The following is a 17,667-nucleotide window of genomic DNA, read 5'->3' as shown; positions in this document are numbered from 1 at the left end:
AGGGGCTGATGTACAGGTCTGTATCCAGTGCTCTGGTGACATGCAGTTATTCTGTAGGATTTTTTTTCAAGAGGGGGAAGATGTGGTGTGAAAGCACCACAAGAGACCGCATAAGCGGTCGCGGGGGAGGTCAGGAGGGGGTGTCCCCCCTCCTGCCATTGGAGCTTTTGAAAAATAGAGATTAAAATGGTGTTATTTGGTGGCACTTGGGGAGTATTTTTTTCGTATAAAAAACTCAAAGGAAAATAAATCTGAGACAGTATTCCAAAACTTATATTTCAGTTCACTGATTTCAACCATATTTTTTGAAACCGAAAAAATAGCGACAGACATACATTTATTCACATTTATTATTTATTTTTGTTTTCCTGCAATAAAAGATGGGTTTGTTGTCAAGGCATTCAACTGGTTTTAAACTTTATAGCATCAGAATAAGCTTGCTTTACACATTTTCCCCTATCGGTAACCTATACATGTAGAATATAGAAAGCAGACGTTTCTCATTAATGATCAGGCAAGTATATCAATCTTTAATCAGGAAATACTGAAAAATGTACTCAGTACTAGCCTCTAACATAAGGCTTGCCACGTCGAATAGCTGATCATTCTCGTCTGAAGATCACAATAACGTGAAACACATAGTGTAATGAGATTTTAGTTTCTACTTGAAACCACCTGTATTATGATTTATATATATATATATATATATTATATATATATATATATATATATATATATAATATATATATATATATATATATATATATATATATATATATATGGTACATCCCTACTATATAAATGAGAATGTATTACAGTATCACTAAGGAATCTTTCAACCATTCTCTTTCAGAGAAACAAATAACCAATGATTTACCGATATTAAAAATTCTAAATGGCTGCTATCTCTGTGTTACCTTTATGGGGAAAAATAAGATTTTTCGAATTTCGAAAAAGTAGGCCGGTAAAAATTGTTCTTACACCAAGAGCTTAAAAATGAACCCCCAACAAGTGGTAGATCAGAAGAGAGAGTCCGAGGCGCGTTCTACCTTAAAAAGTCTATGTAACTCACCGAGTGTCATGAATGCCCGAGTAGGTTTCAAAAGTCTGATCCAAACAAAGATAATGGTGATTGCAAAAAGTCTTATGTGGATCATTGAGGCAACACTTTCAAGATCTTCGTCACCTTCGTCCTCCGATATTCGGATCCCTGAGTTAATCTTGGCAGACAGGTCGCCATCAGCGGTAGCATTCACATCATCTTCCGGCCAACACAGTTCATCGGACACTACCCCGATGTCAATTAAATGAAATATGACACAAAACACCAACAAGATGTAGACACACCAATCGAAAATATTCCTGTGAAATGTTCGACATAAATAAAGAAAGGAGAGAGGTTGAACAAACGTGGCGACGATGGATTGAGTTGGCAACGAAACTTTCCATTTTACAAATTTTTCTCACGTACCTTTGACAACTTTCATTTTAACTGGCAAATTTTTAGACTAATAAATTCACCGCAACAACGTTACGGCATAATTTAACCAAGTTAGATCGTTAGGCAGGTTAGAGTACCGTCAAAGATGCGACCTGAACAAAAGATTCAGGGTCACCACCGTCTTGATGAAATACGATTCTTACATGTACATGGCTAACTCATCAAGTTTACGATTACAATATTACAACACTGTGACTACACAGATTCTTGGGTAAAATATCATTTGCAAATTATTCTAATTGTATTTACCAGTAATCATGGAAATAAGAAGCCTTCACATTATTGGTCTCCTCTAGTTCCCTATCCAGCCAAATCTTTTCATGTGGCCATTTCGGGTGACAGTATTTCATGTCATCTGCTATTATGGATCTTTTCCATTCTTTCCATTCCTGGAGGAACAAAACACGACTTTGTGTAAATTATATTTTCTGACATATGCTCAGATCTTTTGAACTATTTGAGATCATTTGGAATGGCTATAAGTGCATTTATAAACAGCGAATTAAACCAAGCAGTAAAATATCTTGAACATTGAAATGGTTGAATTGAGCGAAGGCAAAGGATTGAAAAAAAGAGAATGCATCTCTCGACAAGATTCATTAAGAAGAGCTGGGGCAGCTAACGCGACCCTTTCGTAAAATTATTTTCTTGTTTGTATTTGCTGACTAAGGCATGCTCAGTGGACCTAGACTCATCGTGCATTGCGTTCAATATGCGAATACACTTTTGAAAATACGAAGTCATAAAAGTTTATTTACTATAATGTTTCCCTTTGCGCAGAGTAATCATGCTGCCGACGATATAGCAGATTTTCCAAGCAGCAGAAGACATCTAAGCAACGAAATGATGTTAAATGTTAAAAATTTCTTCGTCTTTTTAAAATAAAATTAATATTCGATTGCGTTGTTCTTAAAAACAAGAGACTCAGTGCATGTACTCACACACTCGGCATCCGACATGCTGTTGTTTATTCGTTTGGATTTGGATTTGAAATGCAGTGGCAATGGCCGAATCGTTGTTGACGAAAAACGATAAGCATATTTTATGCAAATTTCATAATAGTAACAGCCAGAACTATAACTTACGTTAAATTCACTTTTGGAAACAAAGTACTCCATCAGTTCTTGGATAATTAAGAATACGGTGTACGAAATCGCCAAAGCCTAGAAATAAATAGAACTACTTGTATTAGGGTGGAATTCGCCTCGGGGACAGATATTTGGAATCTCAAACTTTGCAATTCTTTTATTGTCTACCACTCTTCGAGTAAGAAAAACTATGACCATCCTAATTAGTTTTTTATGAAAATCGAAAATTTTATTTTACTCGATATAGTAAAAACAGGGATGGCGTCCATTTTGAATATCATATATGATCGGTAAATTCTTGGTAATTTATTTCTCTGTGTACTGAAATTTGTACTTCGTTTACTCTTTATTTGAAAGAGAACGTTTAAAAGATTCTTTGAGGAAAGTTTTAGCAAAAGTTAAAATCTTTCAAGGCACATACTTCAATAAATATATTAAGTTTTGAAACGCAATACGTAGACATTTTCACACCACGTAAATTTATTTTGGCAATGCAGAGGTGTTCAATCGACCTTGTATGAAATGTACATTGTTGCATGGTGGTGTGCCTAAAACGAATGAACTTATGAATTCTAAGCGGTCGTTGATCATGAAAGTGTACCCACTGAAAACAGTTCCTAATGGTTTGGTTTAAGTCACCTTCACCCTCGAAACGAAAATTCCTCGGTGCGAAATTGGTTTTAAGGAAACTGCGTTCTTAATTGTGCGCCAAAATACTAACCTGTCTTGAACATACACGTTATGCAAAGTCTATACATATAATATAAATATAGACTGACAAACTTTGTCCGTGTACACTTTGTAAACGTACCAAAAAGAGTGGTTTGGCCACGAATACGAATGGTTTTCATCATGTCAGGACATAACACGCGCAAATCGCGTCAGTCTATCATGATTTTCCTGCTTCAAGCGTTCAAATGTATCAAAGTCTCAAAAGACGCATTTCATAATTGTGCAATAGACAGGTCCATATCGGCGTCATGACTTTTAGCGATTTCATAAGTGGCAATTAAAATTCGTATTTGTTATTGAAATTTGTTTTCGTTACAGTCGAATCTATAATTCGATTTTGATGCACGCTAAACGAATTGGAGTCTTATCGCCTCCCCGTAAACTAAGGAATAATATTTCCAGTGTGTGTGCTTTCATGATCGGAAAATGTGCACCATTTACAGGTTCTGATACTTCAAAGGTTGTAGTGTGTTATCGAACGAAATGAGAACACAATGAATATAAAAAAAATCGTCGTATTTGTGTTCGGGAGTTCGAAAACACTGCCTTACCCAGAGAATTACCCTCCAAACATCTCCTGGAAAATAGTAACATCCCCTTCCATCCGGTTTTATCACAGCAAGTGCCGTCCACAATAAAATGTATATTAGGTCGATGCAAAAGTCAATTATGGCCGCTCGTCTGTCGCAAAATAACACGAAATACAGAGAATTACAAACTTATAACTTGGCATTAGGTGATATAAGTTATAGAGAGTACCCGGTACGTCTTGAGGTGAGTGAGAGGGGATATTATCTCAAAGGATACTTACTTGCCGAACCTTTGCCATTTAACGTCCAGCAGTTCACGGAAGACTTCATGGTCGATGTTATCAAATTGTCGGTAATGGACAACAACTTCCATCTGCAAGATACAGAAGCAAGTTGATAGGTGGGTCACTAACCGCGGATATCAAACTTACGTGACCTTTGTAACATACGGTCAGATAAATAAATTGTTATCATACGAAAAGAAAAATAGGTTGATGAGGTTTTCGTAACTTGGTGTCAGTATTTATCATACCATTATAAGTTTAATACGTTTATTATGACATTGTCTCATATGATAATTTTTGGTAGAACAACACTTAAAATAAGAAACTAGGCTTAGCCTTGGCCTTACCGGCATCCGTGTCCTCATTTTCTCCTCACCTGGGAATTTAGCAAATGAAGTATTCCATTAAAATGTTGCTTTCTTCCCGATACTTTTTTCAGTGGTTAGTTCATTATCATAGATTGATCAGAAACATTTGAAGGTTTTCCTAAGTTTTACAAACTTTTATGAGAATTCCTTGAGCTACGATAATTTCTCTCATCGGTTGAGTAACACTGAGAAGCGATTCGCTGATTGTAGAAGAAACGTTGCGACATATTAGCCAAGATGCATGTAGAATTCAAAGTCATCAATTTTCATTAATTTAACAAACAGATGCTAAATTTAGGAAAAAGCGTGGATATTGATATTGGAATGTTCGTCAGAATTCAGATGTTGACACAAATTCAAGCATACGTCATCATAGAAGCATGCAAAATGTTTAAGAAAGATAGTGTACTTAAACAAAATAATAATCGTCATAGTGAACCTTATATTCACCACCAACCACCCACCTCCACATCATCATCATCATCATCATCATCATTCATCATCATTCTCTCTCTCTCTCTCTCTCTCTCTCTCTCTCTCTCTCTCTCTCTCTCTCTCTCTCTCTCTCTCTCTCTCTCTCTCTCTCTCTCTCTCTCTCATAAATGTACAGTCAGTCGTCAGTAAAATTAAATTTGAACTCACCTGGTTTTTGTGGTTCGAGATAATGTAGATCGTAGTACTGGGCCCTATTAGCGCCATCCACTCTATGGAACTGATTTAAAGCAGCACCAGCCTGACAGTTAACAAACAAAAATTAGTTTATAAAACAGCGAGGAGAGAACCTGGTGTGCGTTTTTCATACATGATTCTCATTGTTAACTTAAGTAGTTATTAATTATCTCTACAATGCATTGCGTTCTTTCCAGTACTTTATTGTAGATAGCGAAAAACGTTTTACCCTCTGCGTATTTTAAAGGTTAATTCACACAACCAGAACACACAAGTTCATACTAATACGCAAAGTTGCCATTTTTAGCCAGAAGGTGACCTTCGGCTCTTTGAAAAGTAAGCATCCTTCCCAAGATGTAGCATTATTTGCATTCATTTAGCCTAGTGATGATGTAGTAATGCCGAAGGCAACACTCTTTTTAGCTGCCTGAACTTGTGATGAGACCAGGGACAGGGAGATCGTAATGATATATATGGACCTTACTGTTTTATTCCATTTGAAATTTGATATTCCAAACAAAACGTGTTATTGTAACCCACGTTCTAATCTCTTTCCCTTTGCTTGACACTGAATTGCAACCTTTGATCATAGTCTGTCTTTTAGCTGTAATCTGTCTGTAAACGTTGCCAGGTGTGTTCAATCTTTCAGCTCATTTACAATGATCTCTAGATTACCGGAGATACACAGTAACCCGGGTAGCCGTGCGCTGTGTAGTTATGTTAGATGACATTCTCATATAAATGTAATCCTCAAATAAAGTAGACACATCGAGCAAGGTGGGCTGGCATACTGTAGCAGGGTGTGGACAATGTGATCAAAGGTTTGCTCTTTGCTAGGAAATACACTATTCATTATGAGTATCAGATATAAGCACAGAAGAATTGATGATGTCGTTTCCAGGACTTTTGCCCCCATTTCCCTGCGTGATGAGTTGCCAGTATAAGTAATAGTGGAGTGATATGTTCTCGTACGTCAATGGGTAATAGCCATGTGTATTTTATGCTTTCAGTAATACTGCTATGTGCACATGGTCAGAGATAAATGTCACTAGTGATTATAATAATTCTAAATATAGGCCTAAATACGAACTACCAAAGACACCAACTGTGAACCACATGTATAAAGAAGTTGCAAATGGCAGCCTAAACCTTATTCTGCAATACAGTATATTACAATAGACATACACGTACTGATATTCCTGGTATGATTTTCAAATCGAGAGTTTAACATGAAGCCTCGGGAAATTGGATTTTAAAATTTCTGTAAAGTCCAACAAAATATAAAGGAATGGCTAACAAAGACTTAAAATTTAGGATTTTGTATATCATTCTTTGCTGAGTCATCAAAGTTAATATATTGATGTGCTTCCGGTTCCTTTACAACAGACTAAAGTTTACATCCCTGTGTTATCTTTGAATTATGTTTATTTATCAATCGAACTTACATTGTCACTAAGCAAAAATTAAACGTGCGAAACCCAGACGGATTAGCAGGTGTTGATTGAAAATTAAAACAATGAACACGAAAAGCTTACTTACCACTGCTGGCATTTTGGATAACATAGTCACAATGCATGGTTCTCCATTATGGTCTATAAGGTCTGCCTTGGCGCCTAGACTGAGAAGCAGCTTACAGGTTTCGCTTCGATCTGTAAAACGAACGAATTTAGGACTTATGATTACATCACGATATCTTTTCAAATACAGACCTTAAGTATGATTAGGTCATTCCAGACTCGCGGAAGACAGTCGGAGATTGGGCAAATATCGGGTCTTCGAATGATATTATCAATCACAGAATATTAGACGCATTTGAAGTCATATTAGCCGTAAGTTTCCAAAGTTTCTGATAACATTTGCTCTGAGGTATGTTAAAATAAAAATATTACTTGCTAACAATAACGTTGGGCATTGCTTACATTCAGACTGTGTTGAAAATTTGAAAACAGAGCATTTTGCCGTGCTACTGGTATCAATACCATAAACTTGTTTTAAAAACCGATAAAATGAAAACGCCATCGTAAGTCACAACCGGTAACAATGAAACTTTAAGGATTTGGCTTTCGACATTGTTTATGTCGCTCATTAGATTGTAGTATAATTAGCACTGAGCTCCATCAAAGTCATGGCCAAATGATTATCCAATAGGAGACCTGTGAACGACCATATAATATGAAATTGCGTATTTCCGTTAACCCTTTGAGTGCTGTAATGTTCCCTAGCAAATTTTTAGTACAACATTTTACCAATTTTTATGAATTTTTCTTTAATACTTTTGATAGTTTTAGATCAAATGGACATCACATTTCATTAGCTACAGTTTTTCATCAAAAGTTTGGCAAAAAATTCAAAAATACCTGACTGAAGTATGATTTAAAGATGATAACTTTGACGCTCAAAGGGTTAAGATCGTGACCATCCGCTTTATGAGGGGATACGTGAGATTATATGATGTATAAACAGGTAAATGTACAGTCGAACTGAAAATATACTCAAAGAGCTGTTCGGTTACGGCGAATTGTGATATGTTCTTAGGCCTTTATGGTAAACATCTATGTCAGCCATGCTATGTATGGAGCATGCGTAGCACAATATAGCCTTTATGGTGCAATTTTTTGCGCGACCCCAACGTATAAGTCAGTGATTGCATACTGTTGTACAAGTGCCGGAATTCCTGTTAGAGTACTAGTCATACCTCCAAGTGCTGCAACCATCAGCGGAGTTCGCCCCTTGGGATCTTTCTGGTGAATATCAGCGCCTCGTTGATAGAGTACCGTCAACGCATCACATGCATCGTTGGCAGCTGCGCATGTAATCGCCGTAAACCCGTTGCCATCAGCTACAGCTTCGATCTCCGCTAGCAGAAAATTATAAGGCATTGTGGGTGCATGTTGATATTTGGTCCGATGTTTGTGTTAATGTACTCTTACTTTAGGGATTAGGATATTTCGTACTGACATTAAGGTATCTTAAAAGAATACTTAATCGCATATATATCTTCACAATAGAACAATTTTGCTTCAGGGACACTCAGTGTTTTTGCTACATTTCGGTGAAGTTCTACAAAGGACCTGGCCTCCATACTAATTCGTAGGGACAGATTCACGTGATGCAAAGTTCGATTGCATAATAAATTGTGTGAACTGCACGTAAGTTACGGTAGGTGATACTAACACAAATCAATGATACACTCATAATGCATTGTCCTGCCAATATCCGGCCAGTGAAATGTTTGGTTACTGGTTACACTGACATAATTCCGATGCCCTTACTGCTGATGTTTGCACAAGGCGACGAGTATAATGTAATCCATTATTGCATCTGCATTCCGACCTTTTATTGTTTTGGTTGTTTTAGGAATGCCCAACTTGCTTTGTTTATACGTGTAGATAGAATTTAACCGAGCAATGTATGGAACAGTGCCAAAGTCTAATTGATTGTTGGTAAAACCGTATTTTCTCTGATATTACAGGATATTGCCCTGAATAAAGCAGCACATCTAATACTATACGATATATAGGGGAGAAAATAGAAAATATTTACCTCCGCTATCAAGCAAAAACGAGACCATTTCTGGGTAGTTGACAGCCGCAGCTACGTGCAAGGGTCGACGATCCCTGTTATCACCTTGATTGACCTTTGCGCCATTCTCGATCATGAATTTGGCAACGTCAGTGTGCCAGCATCGAGCCACCTACACGATATTTGCAAAAAATGTTAAATTAACTTTAGCGGCGGCACTACGTGGTTTTATTTTTTACATCAAGTTACCAATGAAAATGTATGTATATGTGTATGTGTGTCCGTGTAAATGTCTGTCTGCCTGTCTGTCTTGTCTGTCTGTCTGTCTGTCGGTCTGTCTGTCTGTCTGTCTGTCTGTCTGTCTGTCTGTCTGTCTGTCTGTCTGTCTGTCTGTCTGTCTGTATGTATGTATGTTAGCACAGAACAAAACGCAACCTTACGTTTTCACAAGACTATAGCTTCTGATAGTGTGCCGAATTGTCTCACAGTTTCAAATGTAAATGTAAGGGTCAAAGTTAATTCCTGTGCAGAGTCACATCATATGTATATGATCAAACTTAATGAGCATTGTATTTTGATTCAAGTAATATCTTGTCAAATTCAACATCCTAAATTTAGCATGTATACATGATAGTCGGGGACACTATTCATGAGATACAGCAAACAGTACTCACAGTACAGTAGTACTGTCATCACTAATTTGCATGATTCAAAACAGCTTAATAGACCGGAGATATTAGCTAACGTGCATATGTCGTCACAAAAATTATATTAACAATTTATTTAAAAAAAAAATCACGCAATGCATGAAGAATTCTGGTCAGGATTTCTTGAGATGCTCCAGTTAAGACAAAAATATAAGTATTATGGTCATCTATGGAAACTGAAATAAAAAGTCAATGAGAACTGTGATCTTCGACTTACCTCATGGAAGACTGTCTGGCCATACTTGTCCCCTGCATTGATGTCGGCGCCCCTGTGGAGCAGTTTTTCAAGGTAGTATAGGTCGATAGTATCGTTTTCGTCGATAGATGTCGCTAGATCTTTGAAATATACCATCATATCTTTAGTAGCCAAGCTTTCGTCACTGTCGTCAGGTGTTTCGAAATCATCGAGTTGGCCACCTTTGGCACCATTTTCGTACATTTCTTTTTTAAGAGGAAAAATGTTATTCATCAATATAAAGCGCTAGCATAAGAGTCATGGCATCTAAACATTAAAATAGTGTTATGATAATTTGAATCGGTTTTCAATCTCTGTATTCTCCTTTATTTTTTTCATTTCCTACGTGATTTTACTCCTCGTAGTGAGGTACGTTGGAAACTTCCTAGCCATGAGGCTTTTATAGTTTCACAAGGAACCACGCCAACTTTTAAAGAAAATCATTTGGACATTTTAACAATTCTGTTAAAAATTGGCCAAGTTTTCACCTATCCTATTTAAATATTTTGTGAAGACTGATGTATTAATCTTTAAACATTAAACAAGTTTAGTGCCATGAAGTGTGTGCTTGGGCTTGACTCTAACTGATATACAGCAAACATCGGGGAAAAGCTTATTGCAAACTCTCGTTAAGCGGTTCGCGCGTCAAAATTGGAGACTAAACTTTTGCTCAAACACTTCGCAAGAAAGCTTGAAATCAAGATTAAAATCAATGTCATCCTACAAAATTTGGTACTGGGGATGCAAATTATCAAACATTTCCCGCCACATGAACTTTAAAATGGCCGCCACCCCTGTAACTTTGTGGGGGAAAATATAATACAAGTTTTCACAAAAATAAGTGTTATTTTTATTGCAGCTCGATGAGCCGCAAAATGAGCCGCCACACGCAGTAGACCAGCAAGGACAGTGAAAGTTTGATAATCGGGCGAATATTTGTCCCCGAAAAGCATTCCCCCTTAAATTGGACTGTCAGTGAAGACTACAAATGAAGGTAACTAAACTGTGAAAGTTAATGCTTTTGATGGAACGGAGGAGAAGGGAGAAGTTAAGAGTCCTTGGGAGTGTCCATCTCTGGCACAAAACTTCTTGCTTGTTGTTCTTAGGAGTTCTTAGACTTTGAGCGATCTTGGGTTGAATTTTAACATCCAGCCCATGCATTTATGGCCCTGCGTTGATAATCTGCGGCTTTTTACCGAGTTGCATTGTGTCACAAAGAGTCTGCAATAAAATGTTACTACAAAAGATTGACTAAACCTTGTCTACGTGTGACAGATTTAGGGCAGTGGGATTCGTTATCTGTTAACTCTACATTAATTCTCATGTACGTCTTCGGCAAATTTGCGTTCACTGTTAGCTCTGGTGTGTGTGCATCATAGTATTCGTGTCCATCAGTTTCAACTTGTCTATATTGTCATTTGTGTCGCTGTTACTTCAAACGCAATTGTACTCCAGTCTTTGCACACTTCCGTCTCTCCGTCCACCCCTCTGTCTTTTCGTATCTTAGGCCTTAACAAGCCACCATGTGAGTTAAGGCAGTATGCGCCTCGAAAGTTAAGGACTAAATATTTTGCTAAATCTTTCTTCAGTGAAACTTTCAACCATTTTCTCACCAAATCAAGAAAAAAAAATCGGAGGTCCCCGTGCAAATGTTAGTACCAGAGCAGAGTAACAAACTACCTTATGTTTACCGATATTTGGATTTCAAAATGGCCGTCATCCCTGTGTTAACTCTACGGGAAAAACAAAATTTTGATTTTCGAAAGAGTAAGCTGGTGGAACATTTTCTACACCAAGTGGTAGACCAGAGTGTATTAATAAAAGCCCAAATATCTGTCCCCGAACCTAGTTCTACTTAAACATGACGCCAGCAAGATATGGGGAATATTGGGAATGTTGTGCGAGGGAGAAACTTAATAACATCGGATCGGTGAAATCAAGATACTAAAATCTTAATTAAAATCTCAAGTACGGTTCAATCCTAAGATTGCATGCCCTTATGCTATGCTGCTGCCAAGCTTCCATGTTATTAGAGTTTATTGGCGGAGCAGTCATTTGGGACTCAGTCCATCTCAGCAGTCACATGTACTGAATTTAAAAAGCAACTTCCTCTTGCCTAATTTTCAAAACTTAAGCTAAATTCTACTGATGGACGAAAACGTAATCAGATAAAGAAACTGCGTCAAACTTACCATTGTCATGAGTGTCGAAACCATCTCTCCTCGTGTCCGATAATTACCGTACTTCCCCAGCTTCATGTTATTTATGGGACCAAGTGGTTGTCCCAAGCCTGCCGCCGCTGTTCTTTGCCTGAGCTCATTCAGAGCTTGGTTGTTGGGCTTCTCGTCTAACTCGAAAGCCTCGTTGTTGAACCCTCTCCCCTCCGTTGGATGTATCTTCTTGGATCGCTTCTTCTTTTTCTTAATGTCCTCATCCGTCGAACTCATTTCCCTTCAGGGTGGGGTTGATCGGACAGTTGAGTTTGGCGCAACAGGTCACAGTTGCTCGAACTTTTATGAAATAGTTCTGAAGGAAATGTGTTTAGCAAAGCGACGTAAGAGTTAATTCTGTCAATCATTCACTCATAAGTGGCATAAATGAACAAATAATCAAAAACATGATAAAATATTGTGACGGGGCGGGAACTACCTACTCGTTTGGTTTTCTAAGGTAAAAGATAACTAACAGTAGTTATATGAGCAATGTTTTGTTGTCAAAGTGACAAACTTAAGTCCAATTTTATCTTTATTTTAACATAAGTGTTTAAAAAATATCAGTTTAATACTTTGGGCAACCCTGTTAAAATGCAAAGAATATACAGCAGGCGCTAGGCCCCCAGTTACATCATACATAAAATCAGTTTCGAAGTAATTTTAGGCCGTGAGCACTGACATAAATAAGAATGGCACACGACATCTTATTGGAATGTACGTAAGGTGTTTCCAGTACCAGTTCATTCAGTATTCGCTTGGGCCGACCTGGGTCGAATGAGGAGTCACGGGGTCAATTAGAACTGTCAACTGACGCGCTGTAAATTAATTGCATAGCGACCACCGTATGACATTCGCAACACACAAATGAAGTGCTCAGTGCTGTACCTTTGGTCTTCACAAATACGCTGTGAGTGACACATTTTTGATCAGAATAGCATGTTTAAAAAGCCGTAGTGTAATGCTGTATTAGAATAAATCGCTGTCGATACAAGAAATTCTCGTTGACCCCGTCCGGTGATTCGGCTTGATGAAATATTACAATAATGATTAAGTCTGGCAGCATCAGATAAGTGTCACCGTGTACGTTGACATCAATCGATGTAAACATACGCTTTATGATTCATTGAAGCAAACAATGAAAGCTATAAACGTGTCCGTACAAATCATATAATAACTCCAACGACAGACACTAGTAACGTCAACGTCATCCATGTACTGGACATTTAAACTGTCAATGTCCCCGGTTATTTCTGTTATCTGTCGCTTACTGACAGCAATGTATCGATCCTGTAACTTACCTAGACAAGGCTGCTTAATCCGAACACACGAAAAATATTATGTGTTTCTGCTAGGTGCCAAATATTCAGTCTGTTAAAATAAGTTCCACAAAATGCCAACTTTTAAACAGAATTCACAAGGATTTTTTCCAGAGGTGATCTAGCTTGCCAAACTGACGCACAGTGTATACTGCCTCTGGTTGTGACTTAAGCTTGCTTGTATGTGTGGTTGTCATTGCAACAAATATCAGATTAATTTACAACCACCGTCTCTGCAAATGGTACAGATATGTACACCATGCTTTAATGTTTAACCCCAAATGGACTTTATCACAGTGGATAACCTCACCGAGATGCTTAACCCTGCGTATTTTCGTTTCCCATGGTTTCTATTATAAAGACATATAGTGTGATCGAATTATTCTTATCCGATATTTTTGTCGCAATAGGTCTTGTCCCGCGGAGGATATATCTCATTCTGGGCTTGTAAAGTTCACTGGAAGCCAAATCCGATATAAGATAAGACATAGATACGGCAATATCTCAACGGTGATTGTATAAATTGCGCTCGTTGAGTGTTGGTTAGAGCGCCCTCATGGTAGCTATAGAGGGCATCCTTGTATTGCCCAATCGAGAAGTACGTAAAATGGTGAAGAATTCATGGCCTTTTATTCACCGTTTAACTTAAATTTTGTGCCTGTCGAAAAACACACTGCATCTCCAATGCGTATTTCAAGAGAAAATTAGCTTCTGGAGTACATGCAGACGTAAGCCTAATAAATGACAGGACACTACCAATCAAAAGCTGAGGACAACTCCCTTAGCAACCAATTTGATTGGCACAAGTTGAAATAGCATTCGTCTCTTTGTGGCAGTGCTCGGTCACAGCTATCCATTAACCTGTACAAGTTTGTCATTAAAATATGTTGGCTCTTTAGTCGAACATCCCACGGTTCGATGCATAGTGACAAAGTCAGTTAATCTATAGCAATGTGAGACATCTTACACTTACACTTACATCTTGCACCTTCAACCACCGACTTTTTATTTGTGTTCCACCCACGTTTATTGCTTTGCCATTCTTCATCAACTTCTCTTCGCCAACATCATCTCTTCTTATTAGAAGCAGAGCTGGTTTTGGAAATCATCAAAGTTCAATCGCAGACTTGACTTCAAGCATTTCAAGCATAACGTAGACGATGATTATCATCTTTTGAATGGCGTTGATCCCGAAAGGCGCGGGCGGGGGAATCCGCCGTTTATCATGCCGGTCTTATACCAACCCACACACCTGTCAAATCAGCTTGACCGTACTAAGAGTATTAAACAAACAAACATGATTTATTTACAAAACTATTCTGAAGATGTTCAGTCGGTGGCTGATAAAAATGCACTTCATTGACCGGGTGACACTTGTTGATTTGTCAATGAAATCGTATTTTGTATATTTTGTTGAATTTAAGGGACCGTCTCAGATTGTCGCATTAGCTCAAAAAGCGAAATTCGGTCATTTATGGGGGGAGGGGGTTTGACTTCCATTCAATTAGTGAACTTCACTTTCGCACTTTTATTTTGTGATTACAAGTACTCTTTACATTGTGTGTAAAAATAAACAAAAACTGCAAACTTGTACAAACAAATTTTGCTGTAACTATTTCCAACTCGTTCTTATGCGTGTCATGCTATGGTTAGTACTCAAATTCGATCGATTACTTGACGATGTAATGTGCTCAGTGGATACATAACATATTCTTCAGTAGCTATAACAAAATGCTACATTGAACTCTAAGGCAAACAGCAACATTTCGCACTTTTGAATTTTCATTTAAGGGGGAGGCGGGTTTATGTAAACGATGAAATTTCGTTTCTTGAACTTATGCGACAATCTGAGACGACCCCTAAGGTTAAAAGAAATGTCTCGATTTTGTGCAGTTGTAGAATGCATGTTTCTTTCTTTTTCAGGCAATAGGGCTGTTTACGAAGATCTTGATTAGGACGTTACAGAAATGACCGTGACAAAACCACACTACATTGTGTTTAAATGATTTAATTTAACTGCGTAAATTACCACAGGAACTTCAAAGCAATTTTGCAAGACGCTGAACTCTTCAATATCGCCCATTCACAGCACCTTGTCTGACGAAAAAGCAATCATTAGGTCCACAGAGAAAAAGTGGTGGTTTTCACAATATAAAAAGTATTGAAGACAAAATAGACACTAAATCACCGTTTGGGAAAGAATTGAGGGCTTTGTGAAAAATAAATGGCATCATAGTCCTAATGTAAGTTTTCAAAAATGGGCGACGATACAATATAAATTTCTGTTCGCTAACTGAAGAACTACAAAATCAATACTGATCGTCTCTAAGTACATGTATTTACTAATAAAAAAATGAGACTTCGTTACACCGGTTGTAGGTGGTGGTTGCTGGACACGTACAGTGAGGGCGCTGCTCTTTGACCCACATTGTGCATACTCTACTGAAAATAATGCAATTCATTAATAAGTCATTTTCATAAAATGATTGCTGAAAGATCTGTAAAATAACAACATTGATAATCTGCTTCTGGCAGTTTGTGACGAATGCTTCCGTTGGACCCGTGTGCCAAACACATATGCATGCAAAGTAATAAAAAAGCTTGATAGAAAACAGAAATCAGAAAAAAGATATGTCTTAGTTATTATGTTGGAATTTTGTACAGGTTACATGCTATTTTACCATGTTCAATACTTATCATGCTATATAATACTTTAGTCTTACCTCATATCTCATATGGGCTTGAGGTTTGGGGTAGTGCGTACAAGACTTACTTAGTGGATATCTTCTTGGTGTGCAAAAAAAAAATTGTTCGTGCCATGACAGGTAGTAAGTTTGATGCGCACACCGCATCACTGTTCAAGAAATTAGGCATCCTTGATATCTTCAAACAGTACGATTATCAAGTTGGCATTTTTGTACATGACACACTTTGTAACAGGCTACCATCTCATTTCAGTAACTATTTCACTTATGTAAATCACGGCTATCAAACAAGATGTAAAGCTAAAGGAGATCTTCATGTACCGAAATATGATAGTAGCATTGGTCAGTCTTCAATCATGTTTGCTGGGGCGAAACTTTGGAATAATTTACCAACACTTTACGTGATATTCGAGGGAGAAATAAATTTAAAAAAGAATACAGAAAATTTCTTTTACAGAAAGACTCTAATTTGTAAGACGAATATATTATTATTTATTCTGGTAGCTTTTGTTTTAGTTAGACACGGACTGTCTCGTTTAGACTTTCTGAGTTGTGGCCTTACTTGAGAACGTTTATTTGTTATGCAAATATTCGAATTTTTCTCTTCACACTCCATTTGATGTATTTGTTTATTGTTAACTGCAGCTGTCAAATTCTTCTATGTTATATTAAACTAGTGTTCTAATTGGCTAGACTAGATTAGTCCGTTTTGGACTATTTCTAGCCTTTCACCTAGTTCTGTAAACACTGTTTCATTGTATACAATCAAAACACACATTTGTTTGATTTGTGATCATACCTTTTCTAGGTGAAATAAATCATAAATCATATATTAAAACCTTGGAGCTTCCTATAACATCGGGGTGCAAATCCAGAATATGTCGCATGAGTATCATGAGTAAATGTTTCATACGGGTAGTTAAGGTGAATCTTTTGTTCGGTCACTTATCAAAATTCAACTACAAAATCTCATTGTGGGGATTTCACAGAAAAATAAAGGCGATCTCTCTGGCTGTGAATCTTTCGGTAAAGTGGCCTGTGCTGATGGATGGATCAATAAATTTCCATATTAGGCCAAAAGAAATTGTGCTGCTCCGATAACATTGTTTTCAAAATTAAGGTAGATAGGTCGGCAGGAATTGTTTTTCCAAAATATCTTTATTTTAAATATGCATTTTCAGGGGTTCAGGGCGGTCAAACACTGGCCACAGCATTTCCAGAAAAACGTATCGTCCATATAAAAGGAATAAAAACATAAAGGACATCCTCGTTCAAGCAAACTCAAATGCCAAGTAACGAACTCGTGATTTTACGGGTTATTTTCTCTCTCTCTTTTACTTCCGTGTTTACGTAGCTCTAAAAAGTTTAGGGTCGGCAGGTAAAATATAGGGTAGGTCGGTTTATCGGAACAGCCCATTTTTTGTTTGGCCTTAGGACGAATGCTATTTAGGGAACCAGGTAATCAGTTTCTTCGGCCTTGGGTCATGGATTCGTATGGGGTCACCCTGTTGTGATGTTTATGGGAATCACGATGTTTTGGAAATGCAAATAAGCGGGAAGGAGGAAAAGTAATTTTTGATTGTAAGACACAGGTTAATAATTGTATAGAGTTCATCACACCGACCGCGAATTGCATCATTCTGTTGCACCTAACTTTAACATATCAGAAAAAAATACAAGAGATACATGGATATTTGCACATTCAAATTCTGTTTCGCAAAGTGTATCACCAATCTGCCTCCAGTGTTAATTCATTGAAAACCAAAGTATTCAGTCGTAGGGCCGATTCATTGTTTT

General features: G+C 37.5%; 1 protein-coding gene across 1 annotated transcript; it reads right to left on the bottom strand.

Annotated features, from left to right (window-relative positions):
* Positions 1 to 891: 891 nt before the first annotated feature.
* LOC139133668 (uncharacterized) lies at positions 892 to 9,840 on the bottom strand. Its single transcript, XM_070700421.1, has 12 exons — positions 9,619 to 9,840; positions 8,716 to 8,866; positions 7,868 to 8,029; positions 6,712 to 6,821; positions 5,146 to 5,236; positions 4,483 to 4,511; positions 4,133 to 4,224; positions 3,873 to 4,002; positions 2,587 to 2,664; positions 1,751 to 1,890; positions 1,073 to 1,362; positions 892 to 917 (listed from the first exon to the last, which is right to left on the bottom strand). Exons 1-12 carry the CDS (start codon positions 9,838 to 9,840, stop codon positions 892 to 894), a joined length of 1,521 nt encoding a protein of 506 aa, XP_070556522.1.
* Positions 9,841 to 17,667: the final 7,827 nt, after the last annotated feature.

This window comes from Ptychodera flava, chromosome 5 (assembly GCF_041260155.1).
Source record: "Ptychodera flava strain L36383 chromosome 5, AS_Pfla_20210202, whole genome shotgun sequence".
In the NCBI taxonomy this organism is placed as follows: Eukaryota; Metazoa; Hemichordata; class Enteropneusta; family Ptychoderidae; genus Ptychodera; species Ptychodera flava.
The sequence above is the reverse complement of the archived record's forward strand: the minus strand, read 5'-3'. Positions and strand labels throughout refer to the sequence as shown.

Excerpts from the sequence above, each read along its gene's own strand:
- LOC139133668 (XM_070700421.1), bottom strand. The coding sequence starts at position 9,840 with ATGTACGAAAATGGTGCCAAAGGTGGCCAACTCGATGATTTCGAAACA. Across the intron at positions 2,665-3,872 it reads TTTGGAGGGTAATTCTCTGG|GCTTTGGCGATTTCGTACAC; the intron begins GTAAGGCAGTGT and ends ATTTATTTCTAG. Across the intron at positions 918-1,072 it reads TCGGGCATTCATGACACTCG|GTAACACAGAGATAGCAGCC; the intron begins GTGAGTTACATA and ends TTCCCCATAAAG.